Raw genomic sequence first — 16,634 nt, 5'->3', positions numbered from 1 at the left:
AAAAAAAGTTGTTGTTTTTTTTTTTTAAACTAAGCACCTTACATTTTTAACACTAAAATGGACTGCCAAAACTTCGAAAATTAAAAGAGAGGAAATGCAACCTATTTTCAATGGAGAACAGTTAAACTGCACAAAATTGGAACACATCTTCATATAGGAATTATTTCATATATATCAAAATCCTTTTTTAAAAGGACTTTAATCCTTAATGAATTCAAGGCTCCTCCTCTTTTGTGAGGAGGATCTCCTCAATGTTCAATAAAGTAGTTTAAATTAACTGAGGTTCCTAAGCTGAGCTGGTTTTTAAAATGTAACATTAGTATTAATGTAAAGCTATGAGAAAACGTATCAAGAATAAAGCTTTTCACAATATCTATCTATCTTAAAATCACCTTAAAACTTTTTCTGCTAATATGCCTCTAGCAAAAACAAAAGAAAAAAATTAAAAAAAAAAATCAAAGCTATGAAGGAGACAGTTATAAAATCCTGACAGAGACAGCTGTCATAACTTGTATCACACAGTCACTTTGAATCATCGTTCTCTGCTGAAAACACAGCTTTATCACTTCATGTCTACCTCAGAACAGGCCCTGTTCCATTCCCTCCCCCAAAAAAAAAAAAAAAAAAATATCGATCCACATATCAATGCAGTATCCTCATGAATTGTGAGGCTGGGTTCTTCTAAAAATTAACTTAACTTAAAATTCAGACAGCATACACATACTACAAATATACTAGATGATCTGGATCAATTTTCTTAGTATCACATACTAGATCACACAAACCTTTTTCTTGATTATTTGAACATAAATGGAAACCCAGCTACCTATTTTCAAAATATTCTTAACCTCTAAGTACAGCAAGAACACAACCAGTGACATGCTACTTCATATTCAACCTATGTGCCGTTTCAACTGCCTGTTCCCAGTCTTGCAAGGCTAGTTGTAGCTTCATTTTCTTTATGAAAGCAGGAAGGAAGTTTGGAAAGTTTGCAATTATTTGGTTCACAGTTTCCAGAGCTCCTGAATAATTCTGGCGGACCTCAAAATACTGCGCCTAATGAAAGGAAGAGAAGTCATATCAAAAGCCTGTACTGCCACAGAAGTGAAAAGATTCAGAAGTTCTTTCACAAGAAAATCTGGAAAAAAGAAATAGTAAGGAAAAAATTGTTTTACATACATATACACACACACACACACATATATATATATATATATACTTCAATAATATTTTTTCCTCAGTCTCAACCACAACTAGAGATTCTGCAACAGTCAAATGGCAAAAGATGATACATAATAACCGGTGCTTGGTAAGCACCTTCATAACAAAAGTAGCTGCAGTACAGCATTTACACGTTACCAGTTACTTACGTGCAAGAAAAAGATAGATGCAGCTGAAAGGAGCAAGTTAGGGACAACATTGCCTTATTACCTTTTAAATTATTTTGTATTAAGAACCTCAAAATTTCAGGACACTGAACACAACCTGTTGAGCTTAAACGATTTTTCAAGCCTTGAGATATGCAGTATCTAGAAAACCTGCACTCTGTAGATCACTTGTTATTAAAATTAACAATATTTAATTATAAAACACTTTATGGGATGCTTTAAATATAAAGCTACTATAAGTACTGAATATCACAATTTTCAATAAGGTAAGAGCAGCATTTGTTTAATTCCCTGAGTAGAAATCAACTTAGGGCTTAGATGCTCAATTCTACTACGACGGTTAAAAGTTACTATACACCAGATCACTACGTGGACGTCATTTTATTTCATATTTTGAGATAGAACTAGTGCAAATATAGCACATACTGAAAGTTAGTTTCATAAGCTATAGCAAGGTAATTGTCTAATATGTAATTGCCGTAACTAAATTTGAAATAAATTGGTAGCTGAACTTGGTAGTCCACATACAGCCAGGCACACGCATGTACCCAAATACTATTGGGCATAGTTTTCTGAATGTTAGTCTTATTTTCATTAATTAAGCAATTTTTTTCTAGAAGCCTGCATTTAGTCTTAGAAGACTAAACAAACATATTGACGAGTAATATGTGTAATATAACCAAGTTTTGAAACATAAGATCAAGTAAAGAAAAAAGTCATGCTACTACCTTAATGACATATAAACAAACCAAACACTTGAAATGGAAAAGTGACAATTAAAATACCATATAAAGTGTTTATAAACACTGCAGTTTCATTGTCTAACTACATAATTTTTTGTGATGACACATAGCAATTCTGTGATGTTGACAGGTGTCCCTTGCAACAAGGAAGAACTCGCACCGAATTTTACATCTTCAAGTGTTTTGAAGCCTCATTCTGACATACCAATACAGGAATCAAACCAGTTTTTCTTATGTTTATAGTATAACCATAAACTCAGTACATAGCTGGAGTGATCATATTTAATCCATAGTCTTATCCTTCACATTGGTGGCTAGTAGACCCTAAGCCTCAACCATTAGCTAATTCTGTTCTAAGAAAGAAACAGTATTATTTTAATATACTTACAAGAAACATAACTGTGCAGGAAAAGAAATAGTTACTAGTTGCAATTCACCAGGAAAAAAATGGAAAATTGATTTAAACAAACAATAACGCCCTCCTCCAGCTAAATTTCTACTTCTGACAACCTTGCTTATCATGGACAACTTTTCACAGCATCTCTTTAATCATTCCATTAGTGTTACTAATATAGTATGTAGAAAGTATTAAAATCTTAAAATAAACTTACTTTACCAAGCAGAGCAAAAACATCATTCCCTTCCTGTAGTGCTTCATCAAAATACTTCACAGCTTTTTTAATATGAGTTTCTTTCCCACAGGTGAGATCAAGCCATGCTTTTAGAATCAATCCCTATAAGCAAGATATAAACTGGAATTTTTCACTAACTACATAGTAAAAGAAATATTAGATATTTCATAGTAGTAAGTACATATAATCTAATAATAAAATAGAACTTGAAAAAAGAATAAATGAAAATATCAATTTTTAATTAAAATACATTTGAAATTATAACTAAAACGTTAATAACATTACAACATTAAATTTAAAAAAATAAAATAGCATTATAAAATTAAGAAACAACAATGCCTCTGAATTAGACTAACATGCTAGGCAGTCAGAGCAAAATCTTGGAGAAATTATCACCTAATTGTAAGAGTATTTTCTGCAGAAATTTCTGCAGAGTATCATTATCTTAACATTTTGTTTGTATTATCAGACACTGAGAAATTATTCAATTATTCAAAATTATTCAAAATCGCATTTAAAGATTCTAAAAATGGTAAACTTTCATATCTGTAGATAAATGCAGAAAGTTTGGTACACACAACATTCATGCAGAGTTTAAAATAAACTATACTCAGCAAGACCCCAGAAAATTTTGGATCAGTAAGCCTAGTTTCACAGTATACATGCTCCTATTCCTATTTTATATAGGGGGAAAAAAAATAAATATATATATACCTCTTTACCACCATTAGAAACTTTGATCATTCTATCAACATATTCACGGGCTTTGTCCTCACGACCAAGGTGCCACAAAAATAAGCCTGCATAGTACAGAGCTTGTTGTCCTGCAGTTTTACGTTGCTCCTTCATTTTTGCATCCAACTCTAGAATAGCATCTCGATCTGAAAAAGTTTTGTTCAGATCTTTTGTGATAGCATCTCAAAATATTACAGAATATTACAGAAGAGCACCATATAAAGCAAGGACTTCCAAAGTAAACGTTGTTTTCTGTGTTGGATAGTGGTAAACAAACAGGCATTCCCTCCCAACTGAAACTATTGATCGGATACAGACATAAAAGACAGAAGAGGGCCCCCATTAACACAGCCATTTGTGTAAAAACTCAACTATTTTGCAAACCTCCTAGCTAAGATTTCCGCCAGGTAAACGGAAATCTGACAATAAGGTTCACTTATCATCTGAATCATCATCAATGCCTGCTAGGTACACAGTAGGTGTAGAGTAGCCCTAAGATGCTGAATACAAGACGATTTCAGTCCCGAATACTTTGAAAATGTGTGATCTAAAGCTCATTTTCTCACATCCTCATAGTTATTGTTAGCGACTCTCACCAGATTAATCACCTATACATGTTTTATTTGCCTTGTGGGACTTACTGCCAAATATTTCTCTTTTATCCACATTCATTTCTGGTCTTTTTTTTTTTTTTTTTTTTTTTTTTTAAATGAGCCAGTAAATTCAAAGGCCAGACTCACTGGTGTGACTTTCACAAGGAGTACTTAAATGAAAAATAATTTCACTGCTACTATCGTAGTAGTCCTCAGGGCTTCAAATAAGAGTGATGTCATTAGTCAGAGCTAAGTTTCACATCATACTGTGCACAAGGTTGGCAAAAATAGAGTTATCAATTTGCAGAGTCAAGAAGACACCACGCTAACACTTTTAACAACAACTCAGTTTACCTGTGCTTTTCACATGTATTTTTCAGAAACTAATTTTGAGCAAGACGTTACAGTTTTTAGAGTGGAGAAAGGAGTACCAAAGTCTACCATTTGTAAAGCCAAGGAAACTTGAAATTTCGATAGAAATGGCCTTAATGGATTCAATGACTTCTTTCTTAAATTGCAGTTCTGCCCAGAAGAACTAGCATCAGTCAGTAGTCAACAACAATCAGATGAAGCAACTTGATTCAAATACTCTCCATAGAATATTTTTCACTGTGGTAGATAACACAAGTCAGATTTTTAGTGTTTTATTTTCAAATTCAATCTTATTCTTCAGTTTTGTATTTTTGTATTATTGTTTACAATCTTGATACATTTCACTCAATTTCAGTATTGACGTGACATTAAACACAAAGCTGAAGTGAAGCTGAAAAAAACTGAAATAATCTGCAACTCAGGTTATAGCTTACAAAACTCTTCTATAGACGCTAAAAAACTGTGTAAAGCTTTAAATGGTCTTAATGATCATACCTGGATTAGGGCTTTTTTTATGGGCATAAATTAGAGCCATCATTGTACAAAGTGACACCTCCTGTTTATTTTTAATAGACTCCAGTTGCCGAATACTGTCTTGGATGTCACCTAGTGAAAACAAGAGCAGAATAAGCCTTGTGTCCTTCAAGACAAAAAATAACAGCATCAAATCCTCGTTCTGACATATTTTTCCTTTACTTTTTTATTTTATGCCTTTGATAACTCTTTCTATAGAACTTATTTCATTATTCACATATCTATTTTCATCCTTGTGCAAATCTTTCAAACACAGGAAAGAAAAAAGCATCTCAATGCAGAGAACTTGAAAGGAGTTATGTGCTAGCTCTGCCAACTGCCATAAAGATGAAAATCATCTTTATTATTTGGTTTACATGGGGTGTTCAGCAGCAATTTGCACTCCTGTTTCTTCATATAGCCAGAATTTTTGCTTTGTTTGTGAGAACCTTTGAACATCAACAGAAGAAGAAAGTTTTTGACAAATAGGAATGTATGACTGTAAAACCACACAAAAATAAACAGGGAGTTTGGGAACAGATGCAGCATCTCCCTGCCTTTGGAATCCTTCCTACTGTCTTCCTGTCCACCCACAAGAATTTACACAAATCTCACTGACATCCCACAATTCCAATTTAATATACTTTACCTTATTTTAGTTTCAGTAATTTCAGAGATGTCCAGCAGTGAAATCTAGGAATACTTTTTGTTTATTTATAACTGTTTTGTTTTCCAAAGTTCGTTAGATTTTTTTAATTAAATGGGCAATTTCCAAAGCATAGAGGGTATGAAGTGGTATGAAATACGATCTTTTGACTGCCTATGTGAAGGTATTTAACTTGGTGCAAACGCTAACACATAAACAACTTTTTTAAAGATACACAGTGGGTACCCAAGTTCAGCATGTGGGCAGATACTGTCAACCAGATGCTGAGGTACATCATTCTTACCAGTTTCCTTCTAGGGGAAGAAAAAAAAAAAACACACACACAAACATACAAAAAAATCCATCTTTATTAATACAAGCTTTAGATTACTCATTAGTGTCCTGTGACTTCCTAACAACATATGTCTTGTTAAATCAACTTCTCAGAACACTTTAATGTATATGAGGATTCTCCCAAGAGCAATCATCTGTCAGCTCCCCAGAAGCTGATCGGTGCAGACAGTTACATACAACTATATCGAAGAGAAGAGATATTAGTAGGAATAACCAGCAAATTTATCTTTGTGATAAAAAGTAGTGGCCATTTGAGTCAGGCCCAAATTCCCTCTTAGGGAACCCTTCTACTTGAACCATGTTCACAAAAGAATGAGGCTCGTTATTCCTCACTTTAGCATTGTGGGGTCTACGGCACTTTCATTCAACCTGGGGAAGGCAGGGAGGAAAAGGGAAGGAAAACTGAAAAATGTTTGTATGTAGATCATTAAAGCACTAGCAATCTTCCTCACATGGAAAACATTCAGGTGAGAGGAAAGCATGTTCTGAAGTCTTAATGACCAATCAAACACAGTCAGTGAGTACCTAACGAAGAAGAATGGTAGAAGCGTAAAGAAATAAACTATAAAGACTGCACAAGTGTAACGTTCTTCCTATGCAGAAGAACAAAGACTAAAAATTTTGATTGCAATGAAGGCAGACTTTTCAGGGAGAGGGGGTGGAGAAGGGGGGAACAGAAAACACCACCTAGGCAGGTTCAGCAAAGCCAGGCTTCTACAAAGTCAAATTGAGATCTATAGCACTACTAAATTGCCTCTTGTCCCCAGAGTGAACTAGCTTACCTTAAGAACAGCAGGCTGACAAGCATTCCAGCTCCACAGGGAAGTACAGCATATTCTGATCTGCTTATCGCTTCCACCCACTCACAGATGAAACTACTTTCACCTACCATTTTCAAGTTTGCATCCTCCAAGAACCAGCAGGGACCAGAGAGCACCCAACCTAAGCACTCAAGGACAGCACCGGCTCCAGGCAGACCCTGCATGCCTAAAAAGCACCCGGAGGGTGCTCTAAGACAAGGGGCACCGTCAGCTCCTGGCCAGTGGCAGCAGCTGACTTTGGAGAAGCCCCTGACCGGAGCCGCCGCCGTGCTCGCTGCGCCGAGGCAGAGCCGCCTGGGCAGCGGCGCCCGCCCCCCCAGCCCCGCCTTACCCGCTCTGAGAGCGCCGTAGGCCCGGTAGAAGAGAAGCACCGGGTCGCTGCCCAGCCGCCCCAGCGCCTCCTCCGCCGCAGCGCGGACGTGCTGGAAGTAGCCCTCCTGGCAGTAGTAATTCAGCAGGGCCTGCGGGAGAGGCGGCCGCGGGTCAGAGCCGGGGCGGCCGGCGCCCTGGCCACCTGCCCCCGCCCTGCGCCGCCCGCCGCGCCGCGCTCACCCTCCTCCCCGCCGGCCCCCCGCTCCCCCGGGGGGAAGCGGCAGCGCCGCGGCCGCCTCAGCCCCGCCAGGGACCACCCGCACCTGCTGCCCCACCGCGTCCATCGCCTCAGCGCGTTGCTACCCAGCGCCGCCAGGGCGGGGCCAGCGGAAGGGCCAGGGCCTGCGGGGCGGGAGCTCACTGCCATTGGCCGGCTGGCAGGAGCGGGCGCCACCATTGGCCTGGAGGGAAAGGAGGCGGGAGAGACACGGGAAGAAAGACGACGAAGGGGCGGAGCGTGCCTGCTGGTCCCATTGGCAGCTCAGGAGAAGGAGGAGGGACTGTAGGACCAGGGCGAGCTCCCATTTGCTAATCTGGACGGGAGGTTTGTTACCATTGGGTGGGCGGTAGACGGGGCGGAGGGGGGGGGTCGAACACACCTGATTTGGTTGGTGGTGGTTGGGGCGCGGCGCGCTCTGGCGGTGGGGGCGGGGCTAGCTCGGGCCGCGGTGGGGGTTAGCAGCTAACGGCTGTGGGTGACGGCACGCGGGGGCGTGGTCGGCACGCTTCTGTGGAGAATGTGAAATGGCATTAAATGCTGCAAAGGCTTTACCAGCAAGCTTGGATCTGCATTGTTAGCTTGATAGTTTCTCCCCTCCCCCTCTTTTTTACAAAACCTAATACTTCCCATCGCATATCTTGACCTCCTTAAAAATAGACCGGCTGGCCGTCTATGTAGCTGGGATGTCCGTGCCACCCCAGTATGGGCTGCGCAGGTTACCTCCAAGTTGACATCCAGGACTGCGGTTGCTTTTTCAGCAGTTCTGTACGCTAGAAAATTAGTTTTGGCATCTCATGTTTAAAAAATCAGAGAAACCACTGTTTGCAGAGGATTTTTTGTTTTGGTCATGAATCATCTCACTGACCCTCTGTCCTGAGTATTATACAGGCTCTTGTCTGAATGGAAGGCTTTGGCAATTTATGTTAATAATATCTCTTGCTTTTTTTATTATTTTTAGGCTCTGTGGTCTTAGAGATGACTCGACTTACAGCTTAGAGGCCCAAACTCCACAAGGTTTGTCACATACCACAGTACTGAGCTCTTCAGGTTATGTAAAGCTGTGTGGAAATTAAATAGAAAAAGTTCCCTTTTCTGCTCTTTCTTTCCTCGCAGTGAATTCTAGAGTTGGAAAGACTAGTAAAATTCAGGGTTCCCACCTGATGAAAGCATCCTCTTTCATTGTTTAGACTAGTCACCAGAAACAAACAAATACTCCTAAATGATTTCCCTTCAGAATGGTTGTGTAGTCCATCTAACATTGTAAACAAAGTATCCTTTGCAAAAAACCCACCAAAATTACTGTTACATACAAGGAAGCAAACCAGGCTTCAAATCTTGCACATAACATTTCAGCTTCTGTAACAACGAAATCCTCAGATAGGTGTGAGAAACTATTATTTTTGTGTCACTATGACCATTGCCATTGTAATTGGCAATTACAATGATATAGCTCTCTTTTATCTTGGAAGTTATTTTTTGAGCAAAAGAAGGTTTAAAGATCTATAAATAGAATATTAAATAATATTATTCAACTTATTACCAAATTTTAATACTTCTGTCAGAGTGTGGGTAATTTACACACCTTTTAAGATAACCCTTTAAGACCTATTTTGTCTACCAAAACAAAGTCTAACAAAAACAAACATTTTCTCTTTATGAATTAAAAGAAGAATAATTTTATATGTGTATATTGCTATACTATATGAAATAGCATTGTAGACTGTTGCTATACTATATATTTCATATACTATATGAAATAGTATATCTCATCTGTACTTTGTCTTTCTCATCAGTACAGAAACAGTATTACTTTAGGACAGCCCTGTGGCGGTACTAGGATTTTAATAGTAAACAGTATGCCTAGTTGTAAAGGTTTTCAGTATCCTATCTTCAGTATCCTGTGCATTTTTAAATTCTACCTTTTTATTTTAATGTCAGGTAATAAACAAAAACAACAGGAACATACAATAAAAAAATGTAATCTTTATTATTTTGGCGCATTAGTAACGTTGTTTAGCATCAGTTAGGGTAATAGTAGCATTTTCCTGCATGCAGTTCACTAATACAGTACTAGTCAATAATTTTAGTAAAAGTAATCTATATTTAATTTTCCTGTGTAAGAAACATAATATGTCCTGATGTGTTTGATTATACAATTTTGCTACTTTGTCTTTGTGAAAAAATATTGTGGACTCAGGATAACATTTAGAACTGTTCTAATGCAGCATGAATCAAAAAAAAAGATCACAATGAAAAAAAAACAAGAATTCTGTGAAAGAAAAATCTGAAGATTTCTGATGCAGGCACTACTTAGACATTCAATTAAAACTTTACACCATTTCTGAAAGAAAACTGCAGAAAAACTTTTTTTGGAAGCAAATTATGAATTTGCTTTGCAGAAAGTATTGAAATGTTTGCAAATGTAGTAAAAAGTAAGAACCTACAGCTATCCATTCTCTTAGACATCTCTTGCTCTCTGGAGTTCTGTGAAAAAGTGCTATGGACAGAAAGTAACAAAAATGGTGTGACATCAACCTGAAGATAAAATTCAGTTCTTTTTTTATGTACATAATGCTGAAAAATAAAATAAAATGATTTTTACAGTATTTATATTTGCTTAGAAAATTCTAATATTATTTTAAACAGGTTTAGTAGTTTTCAACATGTCTGTACAGTTTAGATACACACTATATGCATTTCACTTAAAATTCAAAAATGTAAAACCAATAAGCTCCTAAATAGCTGCAAAATATTGCATAATGGTATGGAGGAATGAGGTCTTGTTGAACAGTTTATTTCATTTAGCTCTGATGTATGGCTTCCCATATCTAAGAATCTTGGACAGTCAAAGGAACAGCAGCATAGGCAGTATAAACATGCATTGATAGCATCCAAACTATCTATAATGGCAGAGAATACATAATTTTACCTGTTGAAAGCTTGCACACTACATTTATTGTGGTACATATTTGATGCAATAAATGTGCTCAGCTCATTATTTGTTTGCTCAAACATGCACCACAGGTTAAAAATTACTATTTACATAACAGAGGGCTTTTCATTAACATATGCAACATCAACCTTACTGAGAGCTGAAGATGGCTAAACAATACTGCAGGATAAAGCAGAACAACTTTGTAAAGGGCTCTTTTTGATCAATTCTGTGGTTTTGGGCAGATTCATTTAGTATTTGTAGGCAGAAAACCTTGACAAAATCTGTGACTCTAGACCTAGAAATAAATTTGTTCTTTCTGAAAATTAACGGTCTGTGTAAAAAATAATCCATCTTTACTTTTGTGAATTATAGGGGACTTTACAGGCATAGCAAGACTTGTTTGGATGTAAAACAACATGAATACATTAATTAAGCACCTCAGAATTTAGTACTCCTTTCCAGAGACGCTGAGTTAAAAAATCTGTTGTTCTTTGTGACTTAATGTTTTTTCATGCATGATCTACAAGTGCAGCATGCCTTCATGCAAATCATTTCTGTGTGTATATTAGAGAGTCATATAATAGAACACCTGGTCCTTACACCTGTAAAGTAGTACTTAACCCTTCCCCAACAGAAGCCCCATTTACAAAAATAGTCACATATAATAAACAACATATGAATAAAAAAAAGATGAATCCACCAACACAGATCTTGTAAAAATATGACGTATGTGGCAGTTGAAATGCAAACAGTGGTTACAGTTAGTGTATTGTTTTATGCTAAACACACAAATTATTGATTTGCACCCCTTTAACTAGTCCCTACAGCCTGAGTAGCCATTTTTTTCTCTCCTCTTCAGCAGTGTCAGCTGGTAGTGAGAACAGTAACCTCCTGGTCAAGGCTGTTTCCCCATATCACAGTCACAGTTACTGACGAGGGGTCACTGTCTTTTAATAGGCACTGACCTTAAATATACAGTACATTTGTAAAAACTGTCTGTTTGGCATAGACTTCCCTTCAGGAGTCCTGTTGACACAAACACATCACCTTTACAGGCTATGAACTATTTTGCACATCGATGATTTTGCTTGCAATTTACTTTTATTTCTGAACATCTTTGCCTTCCTTTTCATACTTTTCTTTAACTGGCCTTGTTACACGATCATAAGATGGTGGACAAACTGCTGTTGATGGAGTTATATCGGTTTTCTCTGTAAATGAGTTTTCATTTAACTTGTCAATAAGAATTTCATCTTTCATACCCTGACCAGCCCCTCCTTCAGTTTTATTTTTGTTATAGATAAAGGAAGCTTGTTTTACTGTTCGTTTTAAAAGGTGACGTCTATAAGCACGTTGAATAATGACAGCAGATACTTCTTCCTGTTTTCTTTTTAATGTGGTGGTAATCGGTTCATAAGAGGCTTTAGAAGGATTTGATGCCATAAACCGGTCTTCCATCTGTATTCTGAGGGCATCCATCTCTCCACTTTCCCCCAAAACACGCTTGGTGAAAGCAAACAAGATGTCCAGGCAGTGAATTCTGTCACCACTTACCATGGGCAGATCCATTGCGATAAGCTGGACTTTGTTCGGTTTGGGTAGATGAAGAGGAGGCTCAAGTGCTGCTGCAAAATCAGACAATTTCTCAAATTCCATGAATTGTGTTGCATCTGGATCGAACTTCTCCCAGACTTCATAGAACATCTCAAAGTCATCCTCGCTCAGGGGCTCAGCACTTTCCTCAGTAGCAACACCGAAGTTCTCCAGAATCACAGCAATGTACATGTTCACCACTACCAGAAACGATATGATAATGTAGCTGACAAAGAAGAAAATCCCAACGGAAGGGTTGCCACAGTCTCCTTTAACAGAGCTGCCCGGATGAGCTTTATGCGGGTCACAGTCTGGTTCCCCGCTGTTGAGAATTGGGGCTAACAAACCATCCCAGCCAGCAGACGTGGTAATTTGGAAGAGACAGATCATGCTGTTGCCAAACGTTTCAAAATTGAACATGTCATCGATACCGGCTTCCCTCTTGACATAGGCAAAGTTGGACATTCCAAATATCGCATAGATAAACATGACCAGGAACAGCAGCAGACCAATGTTGAACAAAGCCGGAAGAGACATCATCAAAGCAAAAAGCAGCGTGCGGATGCCCTTAGCGCCCTTAATGAGACGCAGGATTCGACCTATTCTGGCAAGTCGAATGACTCTGAACAGAGTAGGGGACACAAAATACTTTTCAATCATCTCAGCTAGAAACATACCTAAAACAGAAAAAAAAAAAAAAAAAAAAAAAGACGAGGTTTTAGCATTTTAGCACTTACTCTCCATATTATAGCAGGAATTTGGATATAAAAGTAATTTTAAATTGCTGGTTACATATAACAATTAAAGATACTCTGTAGATTCCACTTTCATAATTTCTCTTATATGACCTATTTAAAATTTGCAGGCACAATATATGTTGAGTGGTAGTAACAGTTTTGCTTGTTGGATTAGATAAATTACTAGAGAAAATGAAAGTTACATGACTTATTTGTAAACCTTACAGTGGCAAAAGCCAACCATGCAGCCCCTTGAGTAAATGTTCACTTGATATTCATTTTACCCTCTTTTTGTAAGTACAATAAACAATACTTACCTACTATTGAGAGAATGACAACTACAAAATCAAAGATATTCCAGCCTATCGTGAAATAGTAATGGCGAAGTGAAATTAATTTCAGTACGCATTCTCCAGTGAAAAGAACAATGAACACCAGGTTTATCCAGTATAAAATATTTTCCATTTCATCACTTTGGTCATCAGTTTCTACCATCATGGTAACCATGTTAAGACATATAAGAATCATGATACTGATGTCAAATACTTGCTGTGTCACAAAATCAAAGACCATGCCTTGAAATTTGTTCTGAGGAGAAAAGACAAAAGAAACATCCAATACAAATTATAATTGTTTTTCATTTCGTATTAGTAGAAAAACATATTCACTACTTCCTATAAGACTTCAGAAAAAAAGTAATTAGTGAAATTAACTAGACTAGTCAAAGTGAAGCTAAGTTCAGCTTCCTTTACATATATGCAATATGATAGTCTTCATGCATCCATCCACCTGGCAGATTTATGAACAAAAATTAGCTCTGTTGGGTCCTGCTTTCACCACAACATCTTTGCCCCTTGAAGCTTTTGCCTCAACCACTTCCTGTTCTGTGAAATGAATAAGACTGAGCCCTTAGAGAAAAAATACACAGAGATAGTGTGATTAAAGACAGTGCTTAAAGCATAGCCAGAAAATGGATGAATGGAGATTGATCAGTTTTAATTTTATACGTCTTAAATTCTGCGGGTCTGTTTTTGCTATATTAGCATTCTTCCTAAAATTGCTTCAAATGACTGAATGGGAAACTATTTATCTTTGACCAGCCTACTCATTTTTGCTCTTTTCTCTGAACATTTTTTGCTGGAAGTTTCCAGGAAAAACAACTCAAGTTAACCAGCAAGTATGAGAAATTTTAACCAAATCTTAGCAAAGTATAGGGATTTTATAATGAATTATAATTGATGGATTACAACCCAGAGGGAATATTAGGTAATTTTATCCAGAAGTATTTGTAACAGTTCCATGAAGAATTTAAAAATACAATGTTTTTGACAAAATTTTTGTCAAATGTTTTGACAGATGTCATTGAACTTAAAGGACATAGAGACCTGAATTCCTCAGGCATTTTTGAAAAATCTTAGCAGCTGTAAGTAAACCCAATGGTTTTATTTCTGTTCCTTGCTGTAGTGAAAGAAGATACATGTCTTCGGTTTGCCTAGCAAATGTAAAACTCTGGAATTCACACATGAAATGATTGCGAAGGAAAAATTAATCAACTTACTTTCTGCGTTTTATTTCCCACTTTTGCTGACTGATACACTACTTAGAGATAATTTGTACAGAAGCAAATTTCTGTTCTATATATATCAATGAAAACTGAGCTTTTCATAAATAACTGCTGGCCTGATGAATAGAAATAATTTTACCCCTGGTCTTGGTATAGGTTTTTGTGGTTTTTTGGATCCCAACTTTTTCATTGCATTGTAGTATTTCTTCTGCTCTTCCGTCATAAATATGTCTTGACCTCCAAAGTAAAAACATGAAATCAAAACTGGTTATAATCATATATATGCAGTGTTAGAAAAAACTTTTAAAGAGAAAAGTGATTTGTGTGTGTGTGCGTGTGTGTGCATGTGTGCGTGTATGTTACTGTGAAGACACAAGGCTATACTAACATTGAGCTACTGCTCTTTTTAGTAACTATTTTCAATTTTTAATACTAACATGCATTATGAAGCTTAGTTAATAATTAAGCTAATAATGAATTTTTAGTTCAAGGCTTTATTATATCTGAAGACAAGGCATACGGATGCTGTCAGTAATGATAAACAGGACATCCCACATAAGCACGTGCACTGGCCCTCAGCATGATGTTTTGTCAAACTTAAACTTTAAATACCAGACACTGACTAGGAAGTGTCATGTTTGACAAAGGTCACCCACTTTTATATCTGTATTGAAATGGCATTGCCTGTGATGCTTTTCCTGTAGATCCAGAAAATAAGTCATTTTTCACCAGATGTAGTAGTTTTCATAGCGAAACAGGCTTTTTTAAAACAACTGGTAACAGCTTTCTAAAAAAGGTTCCTTAAGGAACATCCTTCCCTCAAAAGTTCATAAAAGGCACTGAATATAAGTCACTTTATTACACAGGCAAATGTTGATCAGCCATTTAGGAAATTGAGACTACTGAGTGACTAAAGAGATACTCCTTTGCATAGTTAGATATGCTGATACTGAAAATAAGTGAATTTGCATGAAAGCTATCATGGTTTCTTGATTATTAAGGTTCGCTGAATAATCCAGGAGGGCTGAAAGCAGAGTCCATGAGAAAATGAATATTAGTTACCTTATGCTAACCCCTGCTAACCCATATCCATGTGAATGCATAAAATTCCAATATGTTGGCTTTCCAGGATTTGAAAAAGATTTTCTTCGCATTCCCAAATCAAAACATCCAGAACCAAACTAAGCAACGTTTAAACTTACTCTGACTGGATCATAGATCTGCAGAGAATTCAGAGACTGTTGGGCAATGTAGATATCCCTCCTGGGAGTCTAGGCACTGATTCCTGGCATTTTTTATTTAATGGCAGCTGAAAGTCAAAATACAACTGGCTGCCAGCTTCAATAGTTTGGTGAACCAGAATTGTCTCAGCCATACTTGAAGAAGCAGCAGCCAGAAAAAAACATATTCTATGGATTCAGTAATACACCTGCTTTAAAATTGTACAGGAGTATTTGAAACACTAAACATCAGATATGCAGAGGTATGATTCTGTTTTCTAAAAATTCAAATGCCACAAATATTTCAAAAGACAGATGTTGTTCCTTGATGCTTGGGGACAGCCTTTCTAGTAAAACGAGTAAAGATTAAGTACATATTCTTGCAATAATTTTGTTTATGTATTATATGGTAGTGTTGACATCAATTAGGATCATTCTTTTAAATGGAATAGGATAGGCTTTGCATACATTTGGTAAATATTAGGTGTGTATTCAACTTGAATCCTGATTATTTAATAGTTCTTGTATTGGCTTAGTCTTTCCACATCATATGGCAGTACTGTAAATGAGTAATCTTAAAGGTCCACGTAAAATCTTCTGAAATGCTCATTATTTATGGAACTGACAGGAAATGTCATCTAAGGCCTGCTGCCTTCTGTTTAGTTCTGAGACAAACATAACATTAATATCTTGGCAGAGTTAACACATTAACTTTCAGACAAAACATAAAAATATCATGGATCTAAGGCTTTGAGCTACCTCTCAATTTCAGACTAAACCTGGAAGACTGAGAGTATTTCCATGTAGGCAGCAATTTCCTGAAAAGCAAGAAGACCAGCTGGGGACCTTAGTTCATCAAGTACAGCTGTCGACAATCTGAGCATTTAGTCCAGGAGATGTCTGCTGAACATCCAATACTGCATGTCACAAAAAAACAGTAATGTGACATTTTTCTACAGTTATATTCCGTGGACTTCAACAAATATTTTTCAGTACCTCTTTTCTTTTATAGGAAGTGATATGGAAAATAGCATCTGAGATAAACTCAAGTAGTCTGAGCTGTTAAATGCTTTCATTTCTCATCTGTGACTGTAGTGAAACAAAGGAAACAGACAAATTCAGCAAGTGAATGCATCTGTGCTTTAGATACCACTGGTTTAGCAATCACAGTATTAGCATTGGAGCTCAAAGTTTTG

The 16,634-nt window shown here is 37.0% G+C and overlaps 2 protein-coding genes across 8 annotated transcripts in view; both read right to left on the bottom strand.

Moving 5' to 3' along the window:
* The window catches only part of TTC21B (tetratricopeptide repeat domain 21B), a 41,736-nt gene extending 34,221 nt beyond the window's left edge, over window positions 1–7,515 (bottom strand). Inside the window, exons 1-6 of the mRNA XM_068948749.1 lie at window positions 7,433–7,515; window positions 7,129–7,258; window positions 4,959–5,069; window positions 3,478–3,644; window positions 2,743–2,865; window positions 899–1,056 (exon numbers count right to left, since the gene is read on the bottom strand). Of these exons, the coding sequence (XP_068804850.1) occupies window positions 899–1,056; window positions 2,743–2,865; window positions 3,478–3,644; window positions 4,959–5,069; window positions 7,129–7,258; window positions 7,433–7,453 (710 nt within the window). The 5' untranslated portion in view covers window positions 7,454–7,515. The remainder of the gene's footprint in view (window positions 1–898; window positions 1,057–2,742; window positions 2,866–3,477; window positions 3,645–4,958; window positions 5,070–7,128; window positions 7,259–7,432) is intronic.
* A 1,837-nt stretch (window positions 7,516–9,352) lies between these two features.
* The window catches only part of LOC104144943 (sodium channel protein type 1 subunit alpha), a 104,704-nt gene continuing 97,422 nt past the window's right edge, over window positions 9,353–16,634 (bottom strand). For all 7 annotated transcript variants that reach the window (XM_068948719.1, XM_068948720.1, XM_068948715.1 and 4 more), the window contains 3 exons: window positions 14,358–14,462; window positions 12,972–13,242; window positions 9,353–12,594 (listed from right to left, as the gene is read on the bottom strand). In XM_068948719.1, coding sequence (XP_068804820.1) covers window positions 11,426–12,594; window positions 12,972–13,242; window positions 14,358–14,462 — 1,545 coding nt within the window. In that variant the 3' untranslated portion in view covers window positions 9,353–11,425. The remainder of the gene's footprint in view (window positions 12,595–12,971; window positions 13,243–14,357; window positions 14,463–16,634) is intronic.

The sequence above is a fragment of the Struthio camelus genome, chromosome 6 (assembly GCF_040807025.1).
Source record: "Struthio camelus isolate bStrCam1 chromosome 6, bStrCam1.hap1, whole genome shotgun sequence".
Taxonomy (NCBI): Eukaryota; Metazoa; Chordata; class Aves; order Struthioniformes; family Struthionidae; genus Struthio; species Struthio camelus.
The sequence above is the reverse complement of the archived record's forward strand: the minus strand, read 5'-3'. Positions and strand labels throughout refer to the sequence as shown.